General features: G+C 37.4%; 1 protein-coding gene across 1 annotated transcript; it reads right to left on the bottom strand.

Annotated features, from left to right (window-relative positions):
• Positions 1–23: 23 nt before the first annotated feature.
• On the bottom strand, positions 24–14611 carry LOC308412837 (SEC14-like protein 2). Its single transcript, XM_080907451.1, has 12 exons — positions 14099–14611; positions 13417–13492; positions 6794–6837; positions 5852–5914; positions 5517–5705; positions 5342–5437; positions 5201–5261; positions 5034–5117; positions 4055–4161; positions 3822–3961; positions 3499–3668; positions 24–2447 (listed from the first exon to the last, which is right to left on the bottom strand). The coding sequence occupies exons 1-12, from the start codon at positions 14150–14152 to the stop codon at positions 2317–2319; spliced, it is 1215 nt and encodes a 404-aa protein (XP_080763577.1). The 5' UTR covers positions 14153–14611; the 3' UTR covers positions 24–2316.
• Between the last annotated feature and the right edge of the window lie 40 nt (positions 14612–14651).

The raw sequence follows: 14651 nt of genomic DNA on the forward strand, positions 1-14651 counted from the left end.
CAGTACAAAAGGTTTGTATTTATGAATAAAAATTTATTTATTAAAATTCCACAATGACAGAGTTTCCAATGATTAAGAAATAAACCAGCATCATTTTACATCATGACGTCATGCTTCTTTAGATTGTGGATCAATTATAATTATGTACATCTTTAATTTCAAGAGATTATAGTGCAGCAATCAGTAATTTTAAAGGCCATTATTATCCAGTTTGAGCAGAGTGGAGGTACACTTATCAAACAAAACTTCAGAATTTGATTTGATAAATAGCCCCAGAAAGTAATTTGACTGTTTTGCCTCTGTGCATGTTTGTACCAGAAAAACTATTTGTACTTGTGGACTTTATATGCAATTGGCACATAAACTAAGCCTACCCATTACGTTCTGGTGTTATTTTTCTTTTCTTTTTTTACTCTTAGGCTGTTAAACACAACTGAGTCTATAGGTGAAAAATTAACACTATCTTTTAAATATAAATTTAAAGAAATAGTCAGTTACAATCCATTATTCTCACATGTCTAAAAGATAGAATTGTGATATTGCTAAGTTGGTTAATTTACACAGTCTACATTTATGACACCTTTCTTTCAAATAGGCTAAACTTTTTTTTAAATGTAGTAGCTCTGTTCCAATCTTACCCACCAAAGTGCCTAAAATGCACACTTGTAATACTGTATTACTTTACAGTGTGTTTTCTCTAACACGGAAGTTTGTATTACTTAACCTCTTAAACCATATTTCCACTGGTTAATCCTGGCGTGTTTTGTATCATGAAGGTAGTTAGCTTCTTATGAGGGTATATTGCCATGGTAAATTGTACTGTTGTTGAGCAGGATATGTTCCAAATTCCAGCTCTAAGCATTCATTTGAATTCAATTTTTATATTTATTCTTTACATGCTCTCAAACAGCTAATAACAATCCAGGCAGCAGAATAAAACCTAAAACTCTCTTTTAAAAAATAATGAAATGTACAAGCTGATAACCAGCTAATAACCAGGTTAGTGGATGAATCCAGATTACAAAAAGACACCCTGGATATGTTCAACTCTCTTCATAGAACAGGCCCAGATTACAAAAACAAAACATGTCAATATTAAGACAGAGAAACTATGTACAAGATGCAAAACTACCACAAGGAGCTGAACACATCTACACAGACAGGATGACTATAAAGAGACAAATATGGCAACAAAAACATGATGTTGTGGGCCTTTTAAAACTTAAGGGCTTTTTTTTCTTGTATCCATCCCAAACTGACGCACTTATACAAAGCACTTATATTATACTATATTTCACAAAGCACGTATATATGAACATCTTACTAATATATTACCATATTAATTACAAAAATTACTAGAACACAGTAAATCTTTACAAATGTGGTCCTTCAGTATTAAATGATGAGCTTGTACAGTTAATTGTGGTTCTGGTTTGAAATGCTGTATAAAGTAAACATTTCTTTTTGTTACTGTTGTTCTGAATGGTTCTTCTTTGCAGTGGAAAACAATGGCTACATTACACCGTGGGCAAACCAACCCTGTTATTTCTCTCAATTTGTTTAATATTTCCCTTAATAATACTGTATGTACCACTCAATACTAGCTAAAGCTACCACTAAAAGATGCTGAAGTAAACCTTCAGAAGTCTGTGGAAAGCTCTCCAATTAAAGTAACTCATCTGTTACATTAACTACAAGCCAAACACACCTAACAGTGTTTAATTATAATGTGTACAGTGTCCTAAATGTATGTGTAAATACATGTTCAGAAATGATCTCATGATTTAGCGTTTGATTGAGAAATATATATTGATTGATGATTTAGATATTTTGTTTAACTTCCCTCACAAGCTTAACTCACAGACTACATATAGATGAATTACATGAAGTTTGTGATCAAAATGGGGCTGAACCCCCCCCCCCCCCCAGCGATAATTCCCTTGAGAGGGGGTAGATGCCAAAAATAGAGCTCAAAATGAATCAGATGTATACAAAAACATCTTTTTTGCTGATTCAAAGTGACCAGTAGAATCAGCTATCATGGGTTGTTTAGCAATTAGTCAGGTAAACTTCAAGTTTTAATCAGTGAAAAGTTCTATAAAGATAAAGAAAGCTGCAGATTCAGCTGTGACTCCCAAATTCAGCCTGGTTTTAAGTCACTTCGTAATAAAATTACAACAAATGTATGCATGTGTGTATCATGAATTCATACATACTGAACGCAGTGGAAGAAGTGGAGGTAATTTAGCCCCGATGGGATGACATAGCTAACTAGTAACAAAGATCAGAACTGTGTCCTCTCAGCTGTGGGTGTCCTCACTGTAGCCTTCCATCACCACTGCTGCGTGGATATTGCATCAGAACATCTGCCGGTGGAATAACTTCAACCTTGTATCTCACTTTCTTGGACTGAAGGATGCTGTAGCTGTTATCAAAACACAGCACATCTGCACAAAGCAAAGGATACAGTCACTAACAGCTAAGAAAAGCTATCATCCTGTAAACGCATAAAATACTTTATTGATCCCACAAGGGAAATCACCGCGTTACAGCTACACTTCTAAATCACTCTATAAATGTGACAGGTTGTGTTTTAATAAGAATTTTGTTGATTCTGAATATGTGAACACCCTATAGCATCCAAAGAAGAGCTAGCCTTTTGCTACATTCTCTGTCCAGATGATCCCTCACTGCTTTCACATAAAGGTCATACTGGATTAGCGAGAGCCTTCACTGTATTATGACTGTAAGACACTCACTGTTGTACCTCTGTCCTGATATCAATGACAATTTAAACCAAAATTTCACATCTGGAGTCATCACTACATAACATTTATTGGCACTTGATTTTCAGTCCAGTTTTTATGTAATTTGGTATACCTCAACTTCTCATCTGCTGTAGGTAATTTTTTTAGGTCTGCCACATTTTCTTTTGTCCTCCACTTGACAGTTTCCTCACATTTTCTAAGGACCCACTGCATACAATGTTGAGATATGCCAAGTTTTTGGCCAATAGCTCTTTGGGAATCACCTTGTTAGTGCAAAAGTACTATTGTATGCCTATTAAACTGTTATCTTTGGTGGTTTGAAAGGCAGTCTGACATTTAGCTAAGGAAAAGGGAATAAATTATGTGCTTTGTGTTTTTACAACAGGCTGCTAGTAACGAGGTACGTAAAGTTACAATTTAAAATTGAATTTAAGTTATCCGTTATGTCCATTGAGTTAGGAGCCTTGAATATGCTTAAATGATTCACATGTCAATTGTTAAAGTGCCTCAACAAACAAACAAAAAGGATTCCTATATAAACGGTCTTTGAATAGAGTTTGAAAGATCTTTAGAAAGCTGGAGGACTGTTGCTCAAGTCCACTTAAAGAAAAAATAACAAGAAAGTCTGGCGCATTGGAAGCAAAATGAAATGAGCAATTTTCATTGTTACAGACTAATTTTGCAGACATTACTGCAAAAGTACCTGTACACACAGCTGTGAGTTACTTACAGACTCCGGGCTCAGGACAGGTGAGGCAGCTATCTTCAGGGACCAAGTGTGCATTGTAGCGCTCGCTGGGTAGAACTTGCTGCATGTCAGCTATCTTCTGTTGGCTGCCCTCTTTAGTCCTCTTGTACACTCCAAACCCAATATCTGCTCCATCACTGGCAAACTGCCACCTGACAAGCAATAATGAATTCATCATGAGTGGCAGCTTTAGTATTTTTTTTAAATTTAATTTAATTTTAAAGTCTATATCACTAAATCACCACAAACACACACTACAAGTCAGTGATTCATTGTTCTCAGAACACAGAATAAACCTGCTGTACCTCAGGAGGCTGCTGGCTGCAGGAACATCATACTCCAGCTGGATGACAGAGCCACGGCTGATGGTCACACTTTTGTTATACTGAACCTTCACTGAATCCTGCACATAGTAGGACTTGGGAACTGTACCACCAAAATTGATCTGCAACCACAATACGCAAAAACACGCATCACTTTAGTCTCCAATTTTAGAGGAACAGCATTGTATTTAATCAGTCTTTCCCTCTGTTCTCACCATGGTTCTGCATTCGGGGTCTCCATCTGGGTCAGTCAGAGTTCCTCCATACACCACTGGAAGCTGATCTGGGTCAATATGTTCACGTAGCACTTCTTGCCAGTTACCTGTAAACACAATATTGTAATTTAAAACTTTTTAGTTTAATAAGACTGCTTTGTTTCATGACCTTAGTTCCTTTATAGGTTGACATTCGTGTAGATGAAAAGAGTAAAATTATAAACTCTAAATAGTAAATATAAGAAAGACTGCATATTGACCATAGGGGTCAGGTGCAATGTGTGCCAGGTAGCACAGAAGCCCTGGTGGATCGATCCCCAGCTACCAAAATTGGGACATGGGATGTCAACTCTCTGGCGGGGAAGGAGCCCACCAGAGATTCGTCCCAGCTCATCCTCATGAGATATAGTTGGGCTCACCTCAACGCACGGCTTGGGCTCTAGAACCAGTCTCCTGGAGCCGGGATGGACTCTGTGTTAGTCTAGAGTTGCCCTGGGTGAGAGGCATAATTGGGAGGAATGGCCTCCTGGATCTGAACCCAAGCTGTGTTTTATTGTTGGATTTCTGTCCAAACCACAGTTTGTCCAAAACAAACACCATGTTTTAGCATAAGTTAAAACATGGTGGTCCACATGGCACCAGGAAGCTCTAGGCAGTAGGTCGATGATCGATTTCATAATTGTATCACCAGACCTGTGGTCATTCAGTCCTTATAGAAACATTGCAAGAGCTTGGTCCGCATAGCCAGCGATAAGTTCATGATGATCTCTGCCAGGGCTGCCCTTTGTCATCCATTCTGTTTGTAATTTTTATGGACAGAATTTCTAGACGTAGCCAAGTAATGGAAGGCTTTCACATGGGTGGTCTCAGAATCCCGTTTCTGCTTTTTGCAAGTACTTTGTTACTTCAGCATGCTAATGTTAGCATCAAGATCAAGTAAAGACTCAGAAAACACTGGGATAAAGAAAAGTTGTCTTACTTCCTAAAACAATGATCTTGCGCCGTGTTTCCTCACACAGAAAGTGTTTGATCAGGTTGTAGGCCACAGGAAACATTTTGGGCGCTGCAGCAAAAGATACAAATTATCAACCAAAATTCTGAAACAGAACGTGGAAATCAAATATGCAGACAAATGGTCTTATGTACCTTTGATGAGAAACACCCTCTTCAAGCCTTCAGGATAGTTGTCTTCAAACATGGTGAGGATCTACATGGCCGAAAGCAGTAATGACACATAGATGTTTCGTGTGTATGAGTGGGTGATTGTTACAAAAGCTGATAACAAACCTCTCCATAGGTCTCAATAGCAGGTTTCCAAATGTGCTTCAATCCAAGTCCTTCACAGTCATAGATTAGAGTGATGGATTCAATGTACTTCCCCAACTGAGAGAGAGACACAGTAACATTAGAAGAGACGAGCAGAGAGGAGTGGAAAGGGAAGAACAGAGAACTCCTGGCTGACCTTTTCAGACTGTTTTTGACATTCCTGCCGTAGCATCTCTGTGTTTTGGATCTTAGTCTTCAGGAAGTCCTGTTTGGTGGCTGACATCAGCAGACCTTTAGGATCCAGAGGGCCAATCACATCGTACCAGACTGGACTTCCCTCACGGTCATAGCCACACATCCCTCCAGATACATACTTCTCAATCACCTGAGAGATGGATTCATAAAGAAAAAAATGTGACCTTCAAAAACTAAAGAGTCTGAAAGACTGCTCATTTAACAACAGTCCCCTTCATCCTCAGTTCAGACTACTTTTTCACAAATATTAGCTAAAAAGAAAATGCAGTAGGTTACCTCTGGAGGTTTCCAGTCAGATAGGATGGTGTCTACTTTCATCTGTTCCCTAAACACCACATGCTGCAGAGGTCGAAGACAACAAGGCTGGGTAAGTTAAAGACTAAAGCTTACAAAAACCAGGCAAACACAGAGTAATGTGTTTCCCCACAAATGCTCCAGCTGTCAAAGACACTCTATAGCTATTATTCTAGAAATGATTTCATGTTTTGAAATGGAAGAAGCTTTTTTCATGCTTTACTTTATTTTCTGTTTCATATACACAGTATATACTGTTACAATGGTTGGCTGCTTATATTAAATATGTCTAGAATTTCAGACAAAGAGTCCATTAAGTAACCTCTGTGAGCCCAATGCTCTGCCCTCAGACTGTTCTAAACATTCTGCTTTCACTAAGTTTTTCCACTCTTGGATTTGTTTGATGTCAGTGAGAGCAGATATCACTAATATGATCATCTCAACTACACAGTTCTGGTGGTGTATTTCATAAGCCCAACTCACCTGTGCCTTTATCACTTTATCACTCAGCCAATCACAATGAGGATTATTTTAAACTGTGAATTCTGAAAAGATATATAGCTGGAAATATGTGCACTAGGTTCCCTAAAACTATAGGCATAAAGTCTGATCCATTAATTCCATGAATTTACTTTACTATACATTGTCCTATATTACTTTGTCCTTGAACATGAAAAGAGTCACTAACTAAATTCCCTAGAAAGAGGGCCACAAGTCAAACACTGGATTAATCTTTAACATTGCACTGTGTTATATAAACTCGTCATTTTATGTAATATCTAAAAGGTAAATACAGTTTTAATGGATTTAATACATTTAGTACAGAGATTTGAAAAGCAGCACCAGGTAGAAATACGTGTTGGGTGTTAGTTGGGTACTTGAAGAGCAAACAGGCTCTCACCGTCTGAACAACACAGAGCTTACCTTCCTGATCATGCTTTCAGCTTTGTGAACATTGAAGCTACGGGCTGGAAAAAAGAAAAGAAAAAAATCCCACATTAGACACATACAATCAAACTGACAACGCCACTTCTGTAACACTGAAATGCCAGGTTACTGTGAGACACTATGAGAAGACACCATCTTCTGGGAAAATAAAATACCTATTTTAACTAAGAACAAAGAAAATACATTTCTTCCTTTATAGTTTTTTTTTTTTAAATTTGGTTTGTGGTTGCCAGTTTATTACTTTTTAAATGGAAAACTATAGGACACCTGAAAAGAAATCTTTCTTCACCCTCCCCTTTTTTCTCAAACATCTCAACAAATCACCACCAAAAGATAAAGAAAATTTTTTTTCAAAAAGAATCCTTAAAAAGTTAGCCATGATACTATCCAAGCAATATTAAACATTTTAATACAAATAATTAGCCCTTTAAGTAGATTGATCATGATTGCATACAGAAGAGGAAAGTAAACTTAAAAGACCATCAACAATATCTGATGATCATAAAACAGAAACCTTATGATACTTTTTTTTTTTTTTTACTCAAGCAAAGAGACTGGCCAAGGTTAACACAAATATTGAACTGCAGACACAGAGACCCCGTTTATCTGAGTCCCTCTGAACTATGGACCTTTAAACAGCTGAGTGAACAGACAGGGCCCTGCATTATTGATCAGAGCATAAATCACCTAAGTCACTGATTCAAAATGCCGTAACAGTATCTCCAACCAAGAAAACACTGTTTCTGAGCATTTGTGCTCTCTGTTCAGAAAGATCTGAAATAGTCAGAGCTGACTTTTGCTAGAAAAGTGTCTTCTTTCAAACATTTTACCCTATTATTAGCTTCAACAGGGAAATTAATTGGTGTTGTGTGTCTTTTAGTTAGTTTCTTTGTCAGATTATTTTAAAAATTATAATAAAAAAAAGGTTTGAATAACAATGTGACTTTTGGACGCAATCCTAATCAACAAATTCACCAAAGATTTATTTACCATTTTTGAAATACATATCAAATTGAAATAAGCAAAATTGTGAGACATTTTCTTGAGGTTGTCAAGAACATATCACAGGCTTTCAGATCCAGATGTTCTCCTGGATTCAGGGAATCAATTCATGCGTGGTGTGGAGTGAGGGAATTTAGACCTTGATGGTAATATGTAGTGTCAGACTGCGGTTGTTGTAGAACTGTTCTGGTTTCTGTTGAAGCATCATCCAGCACCCATGTACACATGTACAATGGGTGCTGTAGTTGGTGAAAGGTGAAAACACCAAACGAGCATTCTAATCTGTGTCTAACTTTCTAAACCAGATCACCCAGACTGTAATCTGTTCTTCACTCGAACCATACCTTAAACTAATCAGTCAAACTCTAATGTATAGTCTGATGTGTTCTTTCACATGGTAGCATCAAGGAGTGAATGCACTGACCAGCTGACATGATACTTTTACTGCAGTTTACAATTTGACAAAACTAAAGCTAGTGTCAAGTTTCAAAATGATTAGAAACTATGTCAGATTCTCGCAGGGACTGCCCTCAAAGCTCTACCTATTTCATGATACTTCATAAAGATTTAGAACTCAGTTTGACTTTTGTGTTATTAAATACAGGAAGACAAAAAATATCAGTCTTTTTAAAAATCACCAGGACAACTTAATTAAATTGTAGCTCAGCTGAAACAGCAGCAGTCAGTGCTTTGAAGCTTACTCTTGATCAAGCTTGGAGACCAAGACCAAGTCTGGTTTTGCACAGCAGAAAACAAACATTTACACTGAGAATGGCATTGACTCCATGTTCATTCTCTTTAAACTGTCAGACAAAACTGATAGGTAAGAAATCAATGATTAACTGAAAGACGACTAAGGCTTTCATAAATAACCTGATTAAAAACAAACAAACAAAGGGTATTGTTGTTACTACACCGCATTTTAGTAGAGAGTGTTATGCCATATATGCCACTTTATATCTCACATAAAAATAGTATATCACAACTTTTTTGGAAGGTAACCTTATCTAACTAAATGCTAAAACATTACAGGTCACATGTAAAGATGGCAGCCAGTAGGTCATTAGCCTAGCGGAAAGAGAGGCAACAGATGGCATAACTGAGTTCACAGGGGGTTTTTTTGCAAGGGGGGGGGGGGGGGGGGGGGGGAGGGGGGGGGGCTGTTTCCCTGAATGCATCATAATGCATCATCCTGCTCTGGTTCAAGTATAAAATATATGGTTAACTTTTTGAAGCAGACACAGAACAGATGCAAGTAGTCAAAAGCAGGACAGTTAATTACTGATTTCTTGTCTTTACATCATCAAATACCAACTAAAGCACAGGATTTTGAGAAAACTGAACAGCAGAGAACTCAGGCTGAGATTTTTCACTGTCAGCATCTTGGTGTTTAAACTCAGTCATGATTAAAGTTGAGTGGATCTTACTGAGAAACAGAGGGACACTGCAAGCCCAATGGTCAGTTTCACTGTGCTTTATCCTCCCTTTGAACTAAAAGTAAACATCATGATGTGTTCAGTAAGCCACTGAAACCACAAACTGTTTACTGAGGTCACAGATCACAAGAGTTGATGAGTCAATAGCTTAGACTTCTTTGAGTCTGACTCAGTAATGGCTCACTGCTGGCCATTAGAAAGAGTCCAGGTTTATCCATGCCCATATTTTATATACATCATGTAGCCTGTCTGTGCTAAGAAGCTGGAGGAGACATGTTCTATCGGAAAGTCTTTTCAAGTTTGAGCATCATGTTTCAGTTAAAGAGTGCAACAGTGAGCAGTGAGTCTTTACCAGCTTTTATCAGTACAAGAAATTTAAAATGCAGTTCTGTTAAAAACACAAGTGTCTTCGGGACAACATGTTTCATGTCTGTTTTTCTGGGCAGTTTTTCCCTCTTGAGCTGCATGGAATGGAGGGTAAACAAAAGAGTGACATTTGTAGCTACAGCATGTAAATGCACTTCATTTTAATACATGTTTTCCATCAGATTACAGGAAATAAAAAACATTTCAGTCTTTGATACAGACTGAACCCATGCTTCAAATATGTAGGTTAAAAAGGTTTTTTGTTTTTTGTCTGTCTTATTTTGCTTTTTTGGGTAGTTTATACCCATTGGGAGTATGTGAGCAGGTTTAAATATCTTTTATTACACGTGCCATGCAGTTAATCCCGATTTAACTACAAATCAGACAATATGCTACATCTATCAGCTGTTTAATCTAAACATTAGTAGGCAAAAGAACATGTAAGCTTTCTTTTTTATTCCCCAAAAATGAAACATCTGAGCACTTGTTCAACAACAAATGAATTCCCTCTGTAAACCCCCCCCCTGTCATTAGCACCTTTGCATTCACAAAAACTAGTTTCAAGACATGCCTAGCTAGCCTAAGTAATGCAAATTCTAATGCAACTGACAGCTCAAGTATCAGTTTCAAGTGGTGGATCAGGAGGGCACCAAGAAACCCAAGATGAGTGATTTTTCTTTAAGGTTAGGGAAGCAATTTTTAACCCATTTTGATGGTAGTTTAAAGCTACTGTTTATTAATTGAGCATTCTAGTAATTATTTCATCCTAATCAGGTAGTACTTTTTTCACATTTGGTATTATGTTCATTTGACAGTTCTTTATGATCTTAGTTTCTGTGCTTTATCACTGAAGTAAATGCTTAATAATTAATTAATTTAGTATTTATAAGTATACAAACGTTTACATTCATTCTGCAGTGCTTCTTGGTGTTTGGGCACCAGGAGCTACAGGCTGTTTAACACATGGAACAAGTTACTCATCAACAGAAACTAATGTCACATGCAAACCACAGAATAATATGTCAGATTAGAAGTTTTCAGAGTGAATGCAGAGTGAATGAGGTCAAATTTCAGGTTGATTTTTACATCAATCTGAAATTTAGATTCAAAATGTAGAAACAGAAAATGTGAAAATTAACAGTTTGGGTCATATTTATTTCAGTCAATCAACTGCAATGTACAAAAAAAATCTAAAATGATTATATGTGCCATATGTGAAAACTGCACATATGGCACATTTTCATTGACTATTCATGCAAATAAATACATTCAGAATTTATCCTGATACATTTCTATGATAGAAGAGTCCTCTTTTGTTTGAGCCAACACTAACCATGATTCAGTAATATTAATTTGACAGGTTATTCGATAAACTGACTTTCTAAAGAATGGAAAGTCAGTTAATGCAGCCAGAAAAGGTTGTTTTTTGTTTGTTTTTTTAAAAAACAACAACAATGTTTTCTGATGTATATCAGCTCTTCCTGCAGCTGCTCTGCTTGTATGGAAAGAATAGATGGGGATAAAAATCATCACCATTCATTAAACCTTAATAACTGGAAACACAAGTTAGCATAATAAAACTGAAGTTACTTCTAATTTCTGATTTATTACACTTTACATAATCAGTTGCGATAATTGAATTTACTCGAGTACTGTATGAGGTAGGTATATTTCCACATTTAAATTATGTTTACTTCATTTACTCCACTTCCTTTATATAAAATCTTTAATTATTTTTTGTATGTTAGTAAACTTCCTTCCAAGTATAAGCCCATGTGAAAATACTATGTTTCTTTATCTCCAGTCAGGTTTGATTTCTTTTTAGGTCTCACTGGACCCTTAAACACAGCATCAGATAGAATGCAATTCCAATGCTATTCAGAGAAAGGGAGGCCTTCTCCCTCATTCTAAGCTCACATGTTTAATGCATTACTCAATGACTTTTATTTCACTGGCAGTGGAAATTAACAAGAAGACTGATTTAAAACCACCTTATTAAAAGTCTGGAGTCCTTATACCACGCACTTCAGATTCAGATCGTTTAGTAAAATGACACAATAAACTTACTACGTAAAAGGTTTTGCCCCTCTTGTGTTAGAGGCATGAAATTTAATATAATGCAGTATTCCCTCCCCCCCCAAAAAAGAAAAGAAAAACTCAAATTTGTAGGCAATAATAGATAATCAACATGAACGCATAGGTTATATCTATGAGATCAGTCCCTTGAAAGAAGTATTCTGCCGATACTGAACCGCAGCACGGTGGCACGGTGGTTAGCACTGTTGCCGCACAGCAAGAAGGTCCTGAGTTCAATTCCACCATCAGGCCGGGGTCTTTCTGTGTGGAGTTTGCATGTTCTCCCCGTGTTTGCGTGGGTTCTCTCCGGGTACTCCGGCTTCCTCCCACCGTCCAAAGACATGCAGCTTGTGGGGATAGGTTAATTGGATAAGCCAAATTGCCACTAGGTGTGAATGTGAGTGTGAATGGTTGTCTGTCCCTATGTGTTAGCCCTGCGACAGACTGGCGACCTGTCCAGGGTGTACCCTGCCTCTTGCCCTATGACAGCTGGGATAGGCTCCAGCGCCCCCCGCGACCCTGAAAAGGATAAGCGGAAGCGAATGGATGGATGGATGAACCCTCCATCTCTGGTATGGCTACACTCTTGCACTGAAACTGGATTTAGTTTCATGTTCGGAACAGGTTTGTTTGTTTATTCCTACTCAACTGCTTTAAATATCAGAGTTTACCAGAGACTGAAGGTAGCCTCAGGCATTATAAGGCTGCCAGTATACTTGTAGAGTATAATGGCAGCCATGAAAAGTTCGTGGTATACCACAAGCTTTCATTCTGTGCAAAAATATCCCGTGTTACTGAAATCTTTAATTTATAGCATTATTAGTTGTTTAGCCTCTATATGAGGGTCTTTAACAGCTTTTATGCCTGTTAGCTGCCACAAGTACTGATACAGGAAATCTTTAATATGTCACCCAATAGTCCTTACAATACAACATGTCTGGGTAGCAGAGAATCATCTTTTCGCTCACTGTTACAGCAGAGAACAGATGCAAACACAATGCTCTGGCCTCTGTTACGCTGGGCCATCTGATATGTGCTGTTTATATTCATTAAGCCGTTTGAAATCAGATTTTTCCTTTGTTGATTTTTGAAACATTTTACTTTGTTATTTAATAAATAATTTCATATTTGCATCCGACTTCATCCTTATTTTATTTGAGTCAATTTACTTTGGTTTACGTTTCGTTTTTAACTTTTATTGACCCTCATACCTTTCCACTTATTTTGTTATATGTTTGTTGTGTTTCACTCAACGTTAAGTATCTTATCTTTCTTATCTTAAGATAGTTACAGCTTCTCAACACACCTGAACAGTGAGAATGCACACTTCATATCAGGGTTGGAGTCTGATAAGTAATTGGATTGACAAAGTCATTCTTGTAGTAGGGCAGAAGAATAAATTAACAGTAAGTGGCAATATTTAAGCACTTTCATTGAAATATTTGTAAATACACAGAACACTAACATATATGAAATATGTGTCAAAGTAAAACCGATTTATTAAACATATGGCAGCCTCTTTAAAAGAGAGACTGGCATACATTTAGTGTACTGAATCGAAGATCTCTCCTTTCCACGTGATTTTTTGTTGTTAATTGTCACTCATCTTTTCCAGCTGGTTCTGTTTTTTTACATTCGTCTTTAGTCACTCTAGACTTGGGTGATTGTTGCTATAAACAGGTGGTTTCAGTGTGTGTTGTACATAAATGCAAGTCTCACCTCTGAGCCAGCGCAGGAGGTAGTGATCATGCTGCGCAGGCAAGCTTGGAAGGATGTCCTGAATCCTCTCCCGAAACTGGAAGTGAGAGAACCAGAGAGAAGACAAAGTTATTTTATTATTTAAGGAACAGTTTTACATTTGCAAAATTAGACTTGGTCGCTTTATTGCAAAGTAAGAGAGGTTTGATACCACTCTCATGTCTGTACATAACAGTGTGCAATCACAGGCAATCAAATATATGTTGGTCATACAAATATATGAAACTACAACCAGGAGATACCTAACTTATAATAAAGACTGTTAATGGCCCAAAAAGTACTAACTTGGCCTCATCAGTTCAAGCTACAAAATGATTTTTTAATTTATTTGTAGTTTCAATTTATTCAAAAAGAGAATAGTTAAACTTTCCTCAAGGCTTAACCCACCACCCTAAATTTATGTTACAAGACAAGACATTAACATAAAGTGGTGTGTTTCGTTGTGTGGAAAAAAAAAAGATACACCCCAGTAAACTCACAGCATAATATCAACCAATTTTGATGAGACCAAAGACCAGAGTCAATGAGTTACTGCATATGACACTACCTCAAGCCCACAGATACAACAATTTGATAGATAAGAACAATTAAACCATTCAACTGAACATATATATCTGCATAACGTTAATTGTAAATGTCTTACCTCGGCTAAAATCTCAGCCTGCTTTGGGCTCAGGTCTCCTATTCGTCCACTCATCTCTGTGACCTTGTGTGTTTAATGGAAGCAGCCTATGTGAATGAACAGCACTTGGGGAAAATTGAGATAGAATAGTAAAAAAGCCACACCCCCTCACACACACACACCGACCCATCCCTACACAGAGATCTGCCCACACACCAAACACTCACACAAATAGGTGGACTTTCATCTTTTAGCTTAAAGATGTTTATATTTTGTCACCTTGTGAAACCTGATTACAGGCAGGGATGGAATGACTAATAGGGAGAGTCGGGTGAATACCCGATAAACTAATTCACTTTCACATCGCTTTTGGGCCAGTTCAGTAAGGCCCATAAGTGCAACTCTTCCAAGTGCTCACTTATCACACCATTGCTAATTAAGTTACACCAAATCCCCATTAACTTTGGAGTTCACTTTAATATTGGGGCTTTGAATTTTAGAGCTTTGTATAGACATGCACCAGTGTACATATATACATCCCCAGCATATGATCAGGGCCTGGCTGTGCAGCATA

This window comes from Rhamphochromis sp. 'chilingali' (assembly GCF_963969265.1).
Source record: "Rhamphochromis sp. 'chilingali' genome assembly, chromosome: 2".
Taxonomy (NCBI): Eukaryota; Metazoa; Chordata; class Actinopteri; order Cichliformes; family Cichlidae; genus Rhamphochromis; species Rhamphochromis sp. 'chilingali'.